The sequence below is a fragment of the Oryctolagus cuniculus genome, chromosome X, assembly GCF_051225735.1.
Source record: "Oryctolagus cuniculus isolate XC-2025 breed Fujian yellow rabbit chromosome X, ASM5122573v1, whole genome shotgun sequence".
NCBI classification, from domain to species: Eukaryota; Metazoa; Chordata; class Mammalia; order Lagomorpha; family Leporidae; genus Oryctolagus; species Oryctolagus cuniculus.
Window position 1 is genome coordinate 50,864,655 of NC_142888.1, and position 17,939 is coordinate 50,882,593.

Below are 17,939 nucleotides of genomic sequence, written 5' to 3' on the forward strand. Positions count from 1 at the left end.
TTTTCTGAGAAGATGCATAGTTTTCAGAAGATTCTCAAAAGCAATATCTAAAAAGTTAAAAACCATCAAAAATTACAGAAGTTGATAAATAGGGGTGATGATAAAGGATTGAATTGCATTGGCATATGTACTCTGAGAATAAAATGGGGAAAAATGAGAGTAATCTTCTTATTTCACTCTGGGCTTAGTAAAAAGATGTTGGTACCTTTGATTAAATAAATTTTAGAGACACAGCAAGTTTAAAAAGAGAATGTGTAATGTGTAGAGTTTGAAGTTCCCAATAACTTTGCTGAGTATAGATGTCAAGAATGCAGTTGAAAATTGGATGTAGATACTGAGAGAGAGGATAAAGACTAAAGGTGATTATTCTCATTCACAGTGTCTTCCTTTTGTTTTCTTCTCACTGTAAACATTTTGTTTAATATCATTATCATGTTTACTTTGTTAGAATAGACCACTTCTACCAGTGTGGTCCGCTAGGTCTTTGCTTAGTGGTTCTAGACCACAGTATCTACATCATGTGGGAGTTTGTTGGGTCTATGGAATTTCAGGCCTCACTGTAGACCTACTGAATTAGGATCTACATTTTAAGATTTCCAGGTGATTCCTATTCATATAAAAGTTTTTTTAAAAGATTTTATTTATTTATTGGAGAGGTAGAGTTACAGACAGTGAGAGGGAGAGACAGAAAGGTCTTCCTTCCATTGGTTCACTCCCCAAATGGCCGCAACGGCCGGAGCTGTGCTGATCTGAAGCCAGGAGCCAGGTGTTTCCTCCCAGTCTCCCACATGGGTACAGGGGCCCGAGCACTTGGGCCATCTTCTACTGCTTCCCCAGGCCACAGCAGAGAGCTGGATCAGATGTGGAGCAGCCAGGTTTCGAACCAGCGCCCATATGGGATGCCAATGCCGCAAGTGGAGGATCAGCCTACTGCGCATGGCACCAGCCCCATATTAAAGTTTGAGAGGCATATTTGAACCTTAAGACTTTGATTCTTAGGTGTAATTTCCCCCTAAGTGCTTTTTGGGTTGCTGTTTAATGTGATCATCAGCTAGTTCATGTTTGGCCTTTACTATTGCCCTGTTCTTCAGAGGAATCAGAATATTATAGCTACTGCTCCTCTGTCCTTTGTAGCAAAGAGAAAGAGGTTCTTTCAGAACTTTTTGTACTTGTAAAACAGGGATATTGGCAGTAGTAAAATGAAGCCAGGAAAGGACAAATCAGTGTCCTCCTGGGGCTAGTGGTGTCTTCAGTGGTTTCTGTAGAATCATAGTTTAGTACCTTGTTGAACTACGACGCCTCTACTCTACCCAAGACTACTGCTGTTTGGGTGGTAGGGAGAAATGTTTGGAAATATTTTTCTGCCTTACAGCAGCAGGCTCAGCAGCATCAGGAAACAATCACAGAGATGATGACACAGCTTCTGTGACTAGCCTCAACTCCTCTGCCACTGGTCGTTGTCTCAAGATTTATCGTACGTTTCGAGATGAGGAGGGAAAAGAGTATGTTCGCTGTGAGACCGTCCGAAAACCATCTGTTATTGACGCCTATGTGCGCATACGGACCACGAAAGATGAAGAATTCATGTAGGTTTGATTCACCACTTTTATTTATTATTTACTTATTTATTTTGAAAAGCAACAAGAAAAATAGGCAGACACAAAGCTCCCAGATGCCCTCAACATCTGGGTCTAGGCCAGGCTAAAGCCAGAGACTCAGTCTAGGTCTCCCATGTGGGTGACAGGGCTTCACATATCTGGCCTCAAACCCAGATAATCTGATATGGGATGCAGGTGTCCTAAGCGGTGTCTTTTAAAAGATTTTTTTTTTCATTTTTATTTATTTTTTAAAGGCTGACTTATATAGAAGGACTGAGAGCAAGAGAAAGAGAGATCTTCCATCTACTAGTTCACTTCCCAGATGGCTGCAATGGCCAGGGCTGGGGCAGGCTGAAGCCAGGAGCCAGAAGCTTCTTCTGGATCTCCCACATGGGTGACAGGGTCCCAAGGACTTGGGTCATCTTTGCTGCCTTTTCAGGCTCGTTAGCAGGGAGTTGGAAAAGAAGTAGAGCAGACGGGACTTAGACCAGCACCACAGAGGGAGGCCATAGTGCCGGCCCTGAGTAAATTTTTTTTAATTAATTTATTTATTTGAAAGTCAGAGTTAGAGAGAGAGGTCTTCCATCTTCCGGCAGGGGCCGGAGTTGTGCCGATCCGAAGCCAGGAACCAGGAGCTTCTTTTGGGTCTCCCACAGGGGTACAGGGGCCCAAGGACTTGGGCCACTTCTACTGCTTTCCCAGGCCATAGCAGAGAGTTGGATCGAAGTGAAGCAGCCAGGTCTCAAACTGGCACCCATGTGGGATGCCAGCACTGCAAGCGGTGGCTTTACCTGCTACACCAGAGCACTGGCCTCATAAATAAATCTTTAAAAAGTAATAATGTGAGGGATGGGGTCAGGGAGGGTTACTTGGGTTGTAGTATTTGGCACAGTTGTTCCTGGATGTTTGTGATAACTGGGAACTAACTTTCCTTTGGCTTATTTTATTTGAAAGAGTTACAGAGAGAGGGAAAAATCTTCAATCCACTATTTCACTTCCCAAATGGCTGCAATGACCAGGGCAGGGCTGGGCTGAAGCTAGGAGCCAGGAGCTTCTTTGGATCTCCCATATGGGTGGCAGGGCCCCAAGCACTTGGGCTATCATCTGCTGCTTTCCTAGGCACGTTAGCAGGGAGCTAGATCAGAAATGGAGTAGCTGGTACTCAAACTGGTGCCTGTCTGAAATGCCACATCAAAGGCCCTGGCTTTACCCACTGCACCATAGTGCCACCCCTGGTTTGCAAAAATCTTAAAGATTATTCAGGACTTACTCTGAGAGGCGCCTCTCTGCAAATAGAGGACAGATTGGGGAGGTGGGAATGGCTGGTAGCTCCTTTTGTTTCTGCCTGAATGGATGATTTTTAGTTCTGAGATTTTAGCTGTCATGAAAACTTTTTTTGGTCTAAGATTGCTTATGGTGCTATGATTTCTTTCCCCCCATTATTCAGTCGAAAATTTGCCCTTTTTGACGAACAGCATCGAGAAGAGATGCGAAAAGAACGGCGAAGGATTCAAGAGCAACTGAGACGGCTTAAGAGGAACCAGGAGAAGGAGAAACTTAAGGGTCCTCCTGAGAAGAAACCCAAAAAAATGAAGGAGCGTCCTGACCTGAAAGTAAGTATAATGTGGCATGATAACAACAAACAAAGGAAAGGGAGAAATTGGACGTTTTCCATAGCTTTTGACATTGTACCTTAGTGGGAATGAGGACAGTATTATGGAAAGCTAGTTTGAATTTATTTGGCTACTTGGGTGTTATCACTATTAGTGTGAGTGGTACCAACAACACCAAACCCAGTCTGGTGCCATTGGTCCCATTGGGTTTCATTTATACTTTGCTTGAAATATTTTCTAGGAACTGAGATAGGTTTGGTGGATTTTTTTTTTAAGAATTACTTATTTGCAAGTTAGACGCTCTGAGACAGATCTTCCATCTGCCGGTTCACTTCCTAAATAGCTGCAACAGCCAGATCTGGGCCAGGCCAAAACCAGAAGCCAGGAACTCTTTCTGGGTGTCTGACATGGGTAGCAGGGGCCCAAGCACTTGGGCTATCATCTGCTGCCTTCCAAGCTTCATTAGCAGGGAGTTGGATCCTTTGCTGAGCATCTGGGACTCACTGGCACTGTTATAAGGGATGGTACTATCACAAGCAGTGGCTTAACTGCTGTGCCATAGTGCCGTCCCTTGGTGGATATTTTTACATGTATGCCCGTGTGTCTGTGTCTGTGTCTGTGTATACCTTTATTTTATTTAAATACGTATTTATTTATTTGAAAGAGGGATAGAAAGAGAGATCTTCCATACTTTGGCTCATTTCCCAAATGCCTGCAACAGCCAGACAACGATGCCAGGAGCCAGGAACTGCATCTACTTTTCCCACATGGGTGGCAGGAACCCAGGCAGTTGGACCATCATCTGCTGCCTCCCCAGGCGCATTAGTGGAAAGCTGAATTGGAAGCGTAAAGTAGCTGGGACTCAAACTAGGCAATGCAGTGTGGGATGTGGGTATCCCAAATAGTTGTTTAACTCATTGTACCACGATGCCTGTCCCTCATACACCTTCTCTTTTTTTTTAAGATTTATTTATTTTTATTTGCAAGTCAGAGTTACAAAGAGAGGAGAGACAGAGAGAGAAAGGTCTTCTGTCCATTGGTTCACTCCCCAGTTGGCTGCAACTGCCAGCGCTACACCAAAGCCACGGGGGTGCAGGGGCCCAAGGACTTGGCCCATCTTCCACTGCTTTCCCAGACCATAGCAGAGAGCTGGATGGGAAGTGGAGCAGCCGGGACTAGAACCGGTGCCTATATGGGATGCCAGTGCTTCAGGCCAGGGCAGTAACCTGCTGTGCCACAGCACCAGCCCCTCATACACCTTTTTTTTTTTTAAAGATTTATTTTTAATATTTTTAAATATTTCTATTTTTTATTTGAAAGGCAGAGAGAGATCTTCTATCTGCTGGTTCATTCTACAAATAGCCATAATGGCCAAGGCTGGGGCAGGCCAAAGCCAGGAGCCAGGAATTCCATCTGGGTTTCCCATAAAGTTGGCCAAGGGTCCAAGTATCTGAGCCATCTTTTGTTTCTTTCCCAGGTGCATTGGCAGGTAGCTGGATTGCAAGTGGAGCATCCAGGACACAAAGCTGTGCTCTGATTTGGGATGCCAATGCTGCAGGGAGTGGCTTAACTTGGTGCAACACAACACTGGCCCTATTTTTAGTGTTTTTATTTTATTATTTGAAGGACAGAGAAAGAGAGAAGTAGACAAAGAAATAGATCTGCTAGTTTACTCTGTAAATGTCTATAATAGCTGGGGCTGGGCCAGGTCAAAGCCAGGATCTGGGAACTCAATCTGGGTCTCCCATAAGGGTGGCAGGGATTCAGTTACTTGAGCTATTACCTGTTGCTTCACAGAGTGCATACTAGCAGGAAATTGCAATCGGAAGCAGAGCTAAGACTTGAATCCAAGCACTATTACATGGGACGTGAGTGTCCCAAACAGTGTCTTATCCATTGCATCAAACACCCAGTCATATACACCCACCTTTTAGAAAATTATACATGTTAAAAGAAGCAACAAAAATAAACCACACAGGTTGTTTTTGCATAACTTTGAATTTTTAGATAGTGCTGTCCATTGTGACTGCATTGTATATCATTAGATGAGGCAACTGTGGTACACTGCAAAGGGCCATAAACTTGGAAACAGAAGCTCTAGATTAGGTTCTAGTTCTGTTACTTGATAGCACTTTGACCTTAACCTCTCAACCTGTTTTCTCTTTCTATAAAATACCTGTCTCATAACGTTGCAGTAAATGATGGGAAGTACTTTATGAACTGTAAAATATGCAGGAAATGTTAAGTGCTGTTATTAACATATATTGAAGTCAGTATTTTAATGTTCCCCACTTAATGTGTGATATTAGGTAAATGTGATATAGTATTGGCCCCATTTTCCAGGTAAACGGAGGTCTAGTTTACCCGAGTCACTCAGTTGCAGAGCTGAAGGGCAGGGTGACAGAGAGAGGGAGAAACAGAGATCTTCGATTCACTGGTTCACTCCCCTAAAGGCCTTCAACAGTCAGGGCTGGACTAGACCAAAACCAGGAGTCAGAAACTCCATCCAGGTTTCCCATATGGGTAGCAAGGACCTAAGCACTTTGAACTATCATCTGCTGCCTCTTGGGCAGATTAGCAGAAACCTGGATTGGAATCAGAATTGCTGGTACTGAAACCAAACATTCTGATAGGGTGTGAGTGTCCCAAGCTTTATAACTTAGATTTGGAGTATACCTTTTCTTCCTTACTTGATTTTCAAAGGAACGTTTAGTCTCTATAGATTTCATTTTGTTTTTCATGTGTCCTCCTTGTACATGTGTTTTGTCCAGTGGCTTCTGGTTGATAGGGGCATAACAGTTCTGTTTGAGCAAAAGTTCTGAAGCTCTCCTTGTTTCTCCCCGGCCTTGCTAACTGCTTACCTCTGATATGTTGATACCTTTTCTTTTGCAGCTGAAATGTGGTGCATGTGGTGCAATTGGGCACATGAGGACAAACAAATTTTGCCCCCTCTATTATCAAACAAACGCTCCACCTTCCAACCCTGTTGCCATGACAGAGGAGCAGGAGGAAGAGTTGGAAAAGACAGTCATTCATAATGATAATGAAGAACTTATCAAGGTTGAAGGGACCAAGATTGTCTTGGGGAAACAGCTAATTGAGAGGTGAGAAATAGGAAGTGGTGCAGGGGAGAGCTGTTGGAGGTTGGTGATATTGGTGGGTGGCAGGGGCAGATGGGATATGTTCTCCAAAGTAGAACTGAGGTTACAGAAGCTTTGATGGATTTCCCTTAATAATTCTGGTTGTGCCTGTTGCCCTTAGATGTACTACCTAATTTTTCTTTCTTTTTTAAGATTTGTTCTGTTTATTTGAAAGACAGAATGACAGAGAGATAGGGGGAGAGACATACACAGAGGTCCTCCACCTGCTGGCTTACTGAGAGAGTGAACGAGCTTCCATGCACTTGTTCATAGCCTGAATGGTTGCAATGTCTGGGGCTGGGCCAGGCTGAAGCCAGGAGCTTGGAACTTTGAGTCTCTCATGTGGGTGGCAGGATCCCAGGTATTTGGGCCATCATCCATTGCTTTCCCAGATACATTAGCAGAGAGCTGATTTGGAAGCAGAGCAGCTGGGAATTAAATCAGCACTCCAGTTGGGGGATGCCAGAAGTCTTACTTCGCACCACAAGACCAGCCCTTACATAACTTTGTTCTGAGTCTTAGTTTCCTTAGTTACGAGATAAAAGTGCTCTTAACAAAGTAGTTAAGACAATGAAATAAGGAGCTAGCATTGTGGACAAAGCCTTGCCTGAGATGCCTGCATCCCATATGGATGCCAGTTTGAGTCCCAGCTGTGCCACTTCCAATCCAACTCTGCTAATGGCCTGGGAGAAGCAGCAGCAGATGGTCCAAGTGCTTGGGCTCCTGGCTCCTGGCTCTGGCCTAGTCCAGCCTCAGCTCTTGTGGTCATCTGGGGAGTGAACTGACAGATGGAGGATCTCTCTCTCTCTCTGTCTCTCCCTCCCTCTAACACTGACTTTTAAATAAATAAATAAATAAATCTTTAAAAAAAAGATAAAAGAAAGACTATAAAAGAGTACAGTTCCTGTAATACATAGTTGTTCAATAGATGTTAATTCACTTTTCCTATACTACTTCATGGCCTACTCAGTATTTGCAAAGTCCCTAATCTCAGAGTGTTCTGATAGTGGACCATCCCAAAAGAATGAAGAGACAAATAATCCTTATGCATGTCTCCTTGCCCTCATAGAGTTTATAATAGATAACAAAATAGAGACGGTTAAAATTTTTTTCCCTTACTAGTTTGAAAATTGTAAACCTTTAGAAAAGTTGAAAACATGTAAAAAAAGAAAAACATATTGTATACTATTCCAGTTAACATTTTGCCTCATTTGCTTTATCTTTATATACCTTAAACTTTTTTTTTTTGCTGGACTAGATGGAAGTTAAAAACACTATAACATTTCCCTCCTAAATTTTTTTAATAGCTTTGTTTTCCTCATTATCTTTTTTTTTTTTTAAGAATTATTCATTTATTTGAAAGGCAGAGTTACAGAGAGAGGGGGAGACAGAGAGAGAAAGGTCTTCCATCTGCTTGTTCACTCCCCAAATGGCTGCAATGGCCAGAGCTGGGCCTATCAGAAGCCAGAAGCCAGAAGCCAGGATCTTCCTCCTGGTACCCACATGGGTTCAGGGGCCCACGAACTTGGACCATCTTCCGCTGCTTTCCCAGGCACATTATCAGGGAGCTGGATCAGAAGTGGAACAGCAGGGACTGGAACCAGTGCCCATGTGGGATACCAACTCTGCAAGCAGTAGCTTTACCTGCTATGCAACAGCACCGGTCCCCTCTCCTAAATTTTTTGGTATGCATTTTCTCTAAGAATAAGGATATAACAACATAATACTATGTATTATGTAATACATGTATTTCATATACAAAATACATGTAATTACATAGTAATATAAAACATGTAATGCACATAATACATGTAAGGAAAGTAAGATTAATTCTCTAATATCTAGATCTAGTTCAAACATTTAAATGTATTGAATCATTATTTTAATTTTCTTTTTTTAAAAGATTTATTTATTTATTTGTAAGGCAGAGTTACAGAGAGGCAGAGACAGAGACAGATCTTCCATCTGCTGGTACACTCCCTAAATGGCTACAATGGCCGGAGCTGGGCTGATCTGAAGCCAGAGTCAGGAGCTTCTTCTGGGTCTCCCATGTGGGTGCAGGGGCCCAAGAACTTGGGCCATGTTCTACTGCTTCCCCAGACCTCAGCAGAGAGCTGGATTGGAAGTGAAGCAGCTGGGTCTAGAACCCGTGCCCCTATGGGATGCTGGCACTGCAGGTGGCAACTTTACCTGCTACACCACAGCACTGGTCCCAAGATTTTTATTTATTTGAAAGGCAGAGTTACAGAGAAGGAGAGACATCTTAGGTCCACTGGTTCACTCCCCAATTGGCCGCAATGGCTGGAGCTGTGCCAATCCGAAGCCAGGAGGCAGGAGCTTCTTCCAGGTCTCCCACGTGCAGCAGGGGCCCAAGGAGTTGGGTCATCTTCTACTGCTTTCCCAGGCCATATCAGAGAGCTGGATGGGAAGTGGAGTAGTCGGGTTTCGAACCGGCACCCATATGGGATGCCGGTGCTGCAGGCCAGGGCATTAACCCACTGTGCCACAGCACCGGCCCCACCACAACAAATCTTAATCTAGAACTGTCCTTTCCATATTTTATGTTTTGTCTAACAATAAATCATTTGAAGAATGCAGTCAGTGCAGAATGAAAGTTTCCCATATTCTGGATTTGTCTTACTGTTTTCTCATTGAGTAGATTCAGATAAAGTGTTTTGGGGAAGACATTTAATATCATATGTAAGTGATATCATGTAGTTTGTTGTACCACATCAGGAAGTACATAATGTTAAGTTTTCCCAGTATTTTGATTATCGTGATTATCCTATAACTAATGCTGTGTTTTTCTCTGTTGCTAACATGTGAATGTATATCCCTTTCCCTAACAATCTTTCATAATTTTTGCGTTTGTTAATGATTGTTGCCTGACTCACTTATTTCCCTGAGATTAAAAAATAGTGGTTTTTCTGATTCTAGTGTTGTATTTTAGCTGGCATTTTATTATAAAATAAGAATTTTTTCCCTCTCCCTTTTAAGTATTACTCTATATTCTGAAATTCTTTCCTTTGTAAATTTAATATAATTCATTAACATTGTTAATTTTGATGATAAGATAATGTCCCAAATTTGATTCCTACAAGGTAGATTCTACGTTTTTTTGAGGTGACCTACAAATCTTTTTTCTAAAAATTTATTTATTTGAAAAGCATAGTTGCAGAGAGACAGAAAGGGAAAGAGAGGTCTTCCATCCACTGGTTCACTCTCCAGATGGCCGTAATGGCTGGAGCTGTGCTGATCTGAAGCCAGGAGCTTCTTCCAGGTCTTCCAGGTCTCCCACATCAGTGCAGGGGTCCAAGGACTTGGGCCATCTCTTGTGCTCTCCTAGACCATAGCAAAGAGCTGGGTCGGAAGTGGAGCAGCTGGGACTTGAACCTGTGCCCATTTAGGATGCTGGCACTGTAGGCAGTGGCTTTATTTGCTAGGCCACAGCACTGGCCCCGAACTATAAATCTTTGAGAACTTTCTTGCTTTCTGACACAGGTGTTACAGACTGTCCTTGAACTTTTCTTGTTCCATACCTAGACTTGACCATTTCATCAAGGAGTCCAAATCTTCTTACCAGGGTATGGTATTTAGAAACAAAAATCTAGGCATTAGATATACTCATTGCCACTGAGATGTCATTGCTTCTAGGCTGTTTTGTGGACAGAGCTAGGAAATAACATACTTTAAGGTACAACTTTACCTCCATTTTTTTAACCTCCATTTCAAATTATATCTACAGATTTCTTCCTTCTTCTCCTTCATTTCATATTTGTATCCTTTTTTTCTAATTCCTAGCATCAATATGATAATTAATTTACTCTGTCCAATGATAAGTACAAAGTAGTGTTGCTATACCAAGGAACAGGCATTTGGTGTAGAAGTTAAGATGTTGCTTGGGATACCCTCATTCTATATCAGAGTGCCTGGATTTGAGTCCTGGCTATGCTCAAAATTCCAACTTCCTGCTAATGTACACCCTGGGAGAGAGCAGGCGATGGTGAAGGAGATAATTCTTTCTGCCTTTAAAAGAAATATTTTAAAAATACTTTTTATCTCAAAAACTAAAAAAAAAAAAAAAAAAAAAAAAAAAGGATAGAGGGATAGAGGAAGGGAATATCATTAGGTTCTTGGAATCGTATTTACAAATCACATTCAATCTTTTTTACTTATTTATTTATTTGAAAGCGTTACACAGAGAGAGGAGAGACAGAGAGAGAGGTCTTCCATTTGCTGGTTCACTCCCCAATTGGCTACAACGGCCGGAGCTGCACCAATCCGAAGCCAGGAGCCAGGACTTCTGGGTCTCCCACGTGGGTGCAGAGGCCCAAGGATTTGGGCCATCCTCCACTGCTTTCCCAGGCCATAGCAGAGAGCTGGATCAGAAGTGGAGCAGCCGGGTCTTGAACCCACACCCATGTAGGATGCTGGTGCTTCAGGCCAGGGCGTTAATTTGCTGTGCCACAGCACCGGCCCCCACATTGAATCTTAAAAACTAATTAAAATATATACAAGAAAATACGAAAATATAAAAATACCTTTAAATTGCAATGGAAAAATAATTGCTATACTCATGACACTACCAAAATAGATGTATAAAGTAGATTCAAGGTGGTTTTTATTTTGAAAGGAAGTCTGTTTTTTAAAGATTTTATTTATTTATGTATTTCGTTAGTTAATTATTTGAAAGAATGACACAGAGAGCTATATCCATCTACTGGTTCATTTCCCAAATACCTACGACAGCTAGGGCTAGGCAATGCCAAAGCCAGGAGCGAGGAACTTCATCTGTGTCTCCCACATGACAGGCAGGAAACCAGGTACCTGGGCCGTTATCCAGTGCCTACTTGGTGCGTTATTAACAGGGAACAAGATGGGAAGTGTGCATTACTTGAGACTTAACCAGACACTTTGATAGGGGATGCAGACATTCCAAGTGGCAGCTGAACTTGCTGCGTCACAATGCCCATCCCTCAAGAATTTTTTTAGTGTGTTATCCTTGGACTACGTGCACAAGTTGTGTACTCAGAACATTATGTTCTGTTTTATGCATATATATATATATATATACACACACACACATATGTTATTTGTATATATTTATAAAGATTTATTTATTTGAAAGGCAGAGTTGCAGAGAGGTATCTGCCATTTCACTGCAATGGCTGGAGCTGGGCTGATCCAAAGCTAGGCGCCAGGAGCTTCTCCTGGGTTTCCCACATGGGTGTAGGGGCCCAGGTATTTAGACCACCCTCCCCTGCTTTCCCAGGTTTAACAGGGAGCTGGATTGGAAGTGGAGCGGCCGAGACTCAAACTGGCACCCATACTTGATGCCAGTGCAACAGGCGGCAGCTTTACCTGCTATGCCACAATGTTGGCCCCCAAAATATATTTGAATTAATTCTTTCTGTGTGTGTAATTTAAAAATAATTTTGATATATTTAGATTAATTTATTCCTATTTGTATTCAGCTTTAGGTTCTTTATTCCATCCTTACTAATTGATCAGTTATCTGTAATAGTAATGTTTTTTGAAGCTCATTAGAAAAGGAAATTTAATATCTTGATCTCTTACAGTGGAAGGCAAGAAGTTGATGGTCTTCAATGATTGAAGGAAACCCAGATTGGTTTTTATTTCAAACTGGTTTTTAATGAATTTCTAAATTTCATTCTGAATGAGTTGAGTTTCCTAGCCCTTTAATTCTACACTTGATCTTAGCCAAAAGGATGAGAAGCGACTGGCCCTTTAATTCTAAGATACATGTTTAGCTAGAAGAATTCTCAAAATTGTTTAGAGGCTGGTGCTGTGGCACGTGGGTTAAGCCACTGTCTGCAGTGGAGCACCCTTGTGGGCCACCAGTTCAAGCTTTGGCTGCTTCACTTCACTAGATACATTAGCTGCCTGCTAATGTTGCTAGGAAAGCAGCAGAAGATGGCCTAGGCCCCTGTGCCCACACAGGAGACCTGGATAAAGCTCCTGGCTCCCACCTGGCCCAGCCCTGGCCATTGTGGCTGTCTGGGGAATGAACCAGAGGATGGAAGATTTCTCTGTCTCTCTCCCTCTCAAACAAATAAGTAAAATTTAAAAAAAAAAAATTCCATTAGCCTAGTTCTCTTACCTTCCAAATAGAAAACTAAGGTAAAGTTGTGACTTGGGTAGTTCTTTATTAATTTGGAGAATCCCCTAAGACCTTGCCTGATCTGAACCTTATAGGGTGATATCTGGCCTTGATTCGGTTTCCCTTGCCCCCACCATGGGCTCATGCTCAGGTACTTGGGCTTTTTCAGTGTAGTTGCTTTTTTTTTCTGGGATCTGGAAATAGTTGCTCTACGCTAAGAAAAGTGTTATTGATTGCAGTGCGGATGAGGTTCGCAGAAAGTCACTGGTTCTCAAGTTCCCTAAACAGCAGCTTCCTCCCAAGAAGAAACGGCGGGTTGGAACCACTGTTCATTGTGACTATCTGAATGTGAGTATCTGCATTGCTGTCCTCTGATCAAGTTAATTCTCATTGATTCCCCTGGCTTTCTGTAATGTGGCTCTGACAGACTTGATTCTGCCTTTTGGCCTTCCCCCAGAGAACTTAGGTGTTCTGTTCTTTACAAGATTTCTAAAATATGTTTGTCTATTTAGAAAATGTTTGGTTTTGGATGTAAAAAAGCATTCTGATTTCTTGTTTCTCTTTAGAGACCTCATAAGTCCATCCACCGGCGCCGGACAGATCCTATGGTGACATTGTCATCCATCTTGGAGTCTATCATCAATGACATGAGAGATCTTCCAAATGTGAGTCACTGCATTGGATAGCTACAGTAAGGATGACAAGGCCCCTTGTTCTGTCTTAGTTCAGATGGAGTAGTAGTTTATAACCCAAGGTACCTGGAACTCCTAATTCTTTGGGATGTAGGTGGTGGTGGTGGTGGTGGTGGTAGTGGTGGTTATTGTTGTTTAACAGTTTAGTAGAGAACAAAAGACCTACTCCAACCTGGAAATACTCCTTTGAGAGTTGATAGAAACGTAGAGAGGTAAGATGTGAGAGAGTCTTCAGGAATTTTCTCTGGTAAATTTTTGCTCATGAGTGGTGCTGGTTTTTGTTTGCACAGACGTACCCTTTTCACACTCCAGTCAATGCCAAGGTTGTGAAGGACTACTACAAAATTATTACCCGACCAATGGACCTACAAACACTCCGTGAAAATGTGCGTAAACGCCTTTATCCATCTCGGGAAGAATTCAGAGAGCATTTGGAACTCATTGTGAAAAACAGTGCAACCTACAATGGTAAGAATCATCTATGAAGGTCATCACCACCTTTCAGATGTTTATCATTTACTGTCCTTAATTCAGACTACATTGGGCTGACTTAAAGAACTGCAATGTATTAGTGCATTAAGGGGTATGAAATGAGTATATTTTCAGTCATTTAATATGAGGAGTCTTCAAAAAGGTTGTAGAAACTGGAATTCAAAGATAATGTGAATTTTCCATAAACTTTTTGAAGCCCTCTTTAAATGTTGCTTCTTTTTATTCCTACTGTTTAATCTTTAATATATTCTCAGTTTATCTATTGAAATAGTTGGATGAAGAGTAGTGAGCAGAAGAAGTGAGCCTAGGTAAATAGACAGAGGCATTCAGTGGAAATGGAACCTGTGCAGAGTATGTGTTTGTCACCAGATTTGCTGTGTGTGAATCTTTGATCTATATATTTGTTAAAGGGGCTATTATTATGTCCATTTTGCTCAAAGCTAGAATGATAAGGAGGAAGAAATATGAGTCTTAAAGATTTGTTTATTTTGAAAGGCAGAATAACAGAGAGAGAAAGGGAGATACATAGAGAAAGAGAGATCTTACATCCACTGGATCACTCCTCAAATGGCTGCAACAGCCAGGGCTGGTTCAGGCTGAATCCAGGAGCCTGGAATGTCATCCAAATCTCCCATATGGGGGCAGGAGCCCAAACACTTGGACCATCTTCCACTGCTTTCCCAGGCACATTAGCAGGGAGCAGGATCGGAAGGAAGTGGAGCAGCCAGACTCAAACTACTACTCTGATATGGGATGCCAGCATTGCAGGCAGTGGCTTAACCCACTCTGTCACGACGCTGGCCACTATTTCTGGGTCTTAAAAGAGCAGAAATAATTCAGCTTCCGCATATAAAGGATTAAATGTGCCAGTTTCCAGTTGCCTCCTTGTTCACAGTCATGTAAGTGTAGGGATTCAGAATATAGACAGAGTATGAGTCATGGCTCTTCCACTTACTAAATGACTTACCATGGGCAAGTTGTTTAAATTCATAGCCTCCTTAATTTTTCTATCTGTAAACATGGTACCATAGAAGTAGTACCTAGATTTTAAAATCTTTTACAAGCAAGCCCAACCCATTTATTTAGTCTCATCTCCAGTGACTGGCTCCCACACCCAAAATAGATTTTTGCCACCTTCACTGTTGTGTACTAAATCCTGTGCCATCATATCTCTTTTTTTTATTATTATTATTTGACAGATAGAGTTAGACAGTGAGGGAGAGAGACAGAGAGAAAGGTCTTCCTTCCATTGGTTCACTCCCCAAATGGCCGCTACAGCCGGAGCTATGCCGATCTGAAGCCAGAAGCCAGGTGCTTCTTCCTGATCTCCCATGTGGGTGCAGGCGCCCAAGCACTTGGGCCATCCTCCACTGCTTTTCTAGGCTACAGCAGAGAGCTGGACTGGAAGAGGAGCAACCGGGACTAGAACAGGCGCCCATTTGGGATGCTGGCGCCACAGGCAGAGGATTAACCAAGTGAGCCATGGCGCCGGCCCCACCATCATATCTCTTTATAGTCTTTGTCCTCTTTCTGTAATGCTTTCTTCCCTTCAGTGGTAAATTTCCACTTGTATTTCCAGAACATTTTGTATTTCTTCATAAAGACTGATCAAAAAAAAGACTAAGCAGATTACTCAAAATAACCATTTTTCTATTCTCCGTACCTCCCCCAGAAAAATTAAATCAACTTTCATAATTGTTATTGTTATGGCATAGTTATTTATACATCTGACTTTGTGTCCTCCTAGAGAGACTGTGTCTTACTTATATTTATTTTCCCAAGGACTAGCAGAGTGCCAGAAATATATGAGGTATCTTCAGAAAGTTCGCGGAAAGTGCATATTATGAGAAAATGCATGGATTTCAAAAAATTTTGCAACAAAATAAACTTATTTTTTGGACCAGTATTGTGGCACAGCAGTTAAGCTACCACCTGTGACACTGGTACCAGTTCGAGTACTGGCTGTTTTTGGTTCCAATCCAGCTCCCTGCTAATGCATCTAGAATACCTTGGCCATTGTTGCCATTTGGGGAGTGAACCAGTGATGGAAGATATCTTTCTCTCTGTTTCACCCCATCTCTGTCACATTTCAAATAAATGCAATAAGTTTTTTTGTTAAAAAATGGATTAGTTTAAAAATGCAAAATTTTTGATTCCATTTTAAAAAATTTTTTAATGAATTCCCTTTTTTTCCAAAGATTTATTTGTTTATTTGAAAGGCAGAGTTACAGAGAGGCAGAGGCAGAGAGAAAGACAGGTCTTCTATCCACTGGTTCACTTCCCAGATGGCCACAGTGGCTGGAGCTGGGCCCATCTGAAGCCAGGAGTCAGGAGCTTCTTCTAGGTCTCCCACATGAGTGCAGGGGCTCACGCACTTGGGCCAACTTCTACTGCTTTCCCAGGTGCATTAGCAGAGAGCTGGATCCAAAATAGAGCAACCAGGACTGGAACTGGTACCCATATGGGATGCTAGCACTGCAGGCAGTGGCTTTATCTGCTATGCCCCAGTGCCAGCCACTTAATTCCATTTTTCTGTGAGCGTTTAGAAGTACCCTCATGGGACCAATATTGTGGCTTAGTGGATTGAGCCACCACCTGCAACACAGGCATCCTGTTTGAATCCCAACTACTTCATTTGCAATCCAGCTCTCTGCTAATGCACCTGGGAAAGCAGCAGAGGCTGTCCCAAGTACTTGGATCACTACCACTCATGTGGGAGATCTGGATAGAGTTCTGTGCTCCTGGCGGTCAGCTGGTCCAGCATCAGCTGTTCTAGCCTTTTGGGGAGTGAATCAGCAGATGGAAGATCTCTCTCTCTGTCTGTCTACCTCTCTCTCTGTCACTCTGCCTTTGAAATAAATAAAATAGTTTTTTTAAAGGTTTATTTATTTACTTGAAAGTCAAGAGTTACACAGAGATAGAAGGAGAGGCAGAGAGAGAGAGGTCTTCTATCCGCTCTTTCACTCCCCATATGGCCACAATGGCCAGAGCTGCATCTATCTGAAACCAGGAGCCAGAAGTTCTTCCAGGTCTCCCACGCGGGTGCAGGGGCCCAAGGACTTGGGCCATCCTCCACTGCTTTCCCTGGCCATAGCAGAGAGCTGGATCAGAAGAGGAGCACCCGGGTCTCGAACTGGCACCCTAATTTCTGCCTGGCTGAAAAGCAGGATAGAGAATTCAGGCCAGGGCTTTAACCCACAGCACCAGCCCCTTCTTTTTGTTTTTAAGGACTTCTTTATTTATTATTTGAAAGAGTTACAGAGAGGGAAGACAGAGGGAAAGAGAAAGATCTTCCATCCGCTGGTTCACATCCCAAATGGCCATAACAGCCAGGGCTGGGCTGATTGAAAGCCAGAAGCTTCTTCCAGGTCTCCCACATGGGTGCAGGGGCCCACGCACTTGAGTCATCTTCCATTGCTTTCTCAGGCACATTAGCAAGGAGGTGGATTGGAAATTGAGTAGATGGAACTTGAACTGTGCCCAGTGGAATGCCGGCACTGCAGGTGGCGGGTTTACCTGCTATGCCACAGTTCTGGCTCCTGTTTTTCTTTATATTCCTGTCATTGAATGTGTCATTGATAGTCAAACATTTTTGAGTGAATAAACAAATTGATGCTCAAATAAATAATTGGTACTTAAGAATAAGGCTAAGGTGAAGGCTCTGGGGAACACCAAAACAAAAAGACAGGAAGGTAACCTAGTAAAGGATACTGGATGCAAATAGTTGGAATTGCTGGCTAGTAAAAATATTGTGACTAAGGCAGGCATTTATTCAGCTAAGCAATTAAGATACCTGGATTGTATATCTGACTTCTGACTCTAGCTTCCTACTAAGTAGACCCTGGGAGGCAGCAATAATGACTCAAGTAGTTGGGTTCTACCCACTGATTACACTTTCCAAATGCAAGGAACAGCCAGGGCAGGGGCGGGCCAAATTCAAGAGCCTGGAACTCAGTCCAAGTCTCTCATGCTGGTAGCAGTGACCCCAAGTACTTTTAGCCTTCACCTGCTATCTACAGGATGTACATTAGCAAAAAGCTGAATTGGAAGCAGAATAGCCTTTGTTACAAAAGAATCTCTATTACATTTCAGACTACTACTATAGTTTTCCTGAAATTCCTATAAAGACCTTCAGAAAATACTCAACTGTCTGATCTATCTCCTATACTCTGCTGATGACTGCCCTAATTTGTTTCTCATAAGGGATAGTTGTATTTTTCAAAGTTTATTTATTTGAAAGGTAAACACACCTACACACATACATACATACATGCACATACAGA

The 17,939-nt window shown here is 42.5% G+C and overlaps 1 protein-coding gene across 22 annotated transcripts in view; it reads left to right on the forward strand.

Annotated features, from left to right (window-relative positions):
• TAF1 (TATA-box binding protein associated factor 1) overlaps positions 1–17,939 on the forward strand; it is a 115,244-nt gene that overhangs the window by 31,818 nt on the left and 65,487 nt on the right. For 16 of the 22 annotated variants that reach the window (XR_016228195.1, XR_016228196.1, XR_011385586.1 and 13 more), the window contains 6 exons: positions 1,373–1,586; positions 3,046–3,211; positions 6,104–6,315; positions 12,712–12,820; positions 13,039–13,137; positions 13,455–13,632. Coding sequence is in view for 19 of the 22 variants with exons in the window: in XM_051827188.2 (XP_051683148.1) it covers positions 1,373–1,586; positions 3,046–3,211; positions 6,104–6,315; positions 12,712–12,820; positions 13,039–13,137; positions 13,455–13,632 (978 nt within the window). In the remaining 3 variants the exon portion in view is untranslated. The remainder of the gene's footprint in view (positions 1–1,372; positions 1,587–3,045; positions 3,212–6,103; positions 6,316–12,711; positions 12,821–13,038; positions 13,138–13,454; positions 13,633–17,939) is intronic. The other 6 variants (XM_051827190.2, XM_089324618.1, XM_070067115.2 and 3 more) reach the window with 1 other exon arrangement.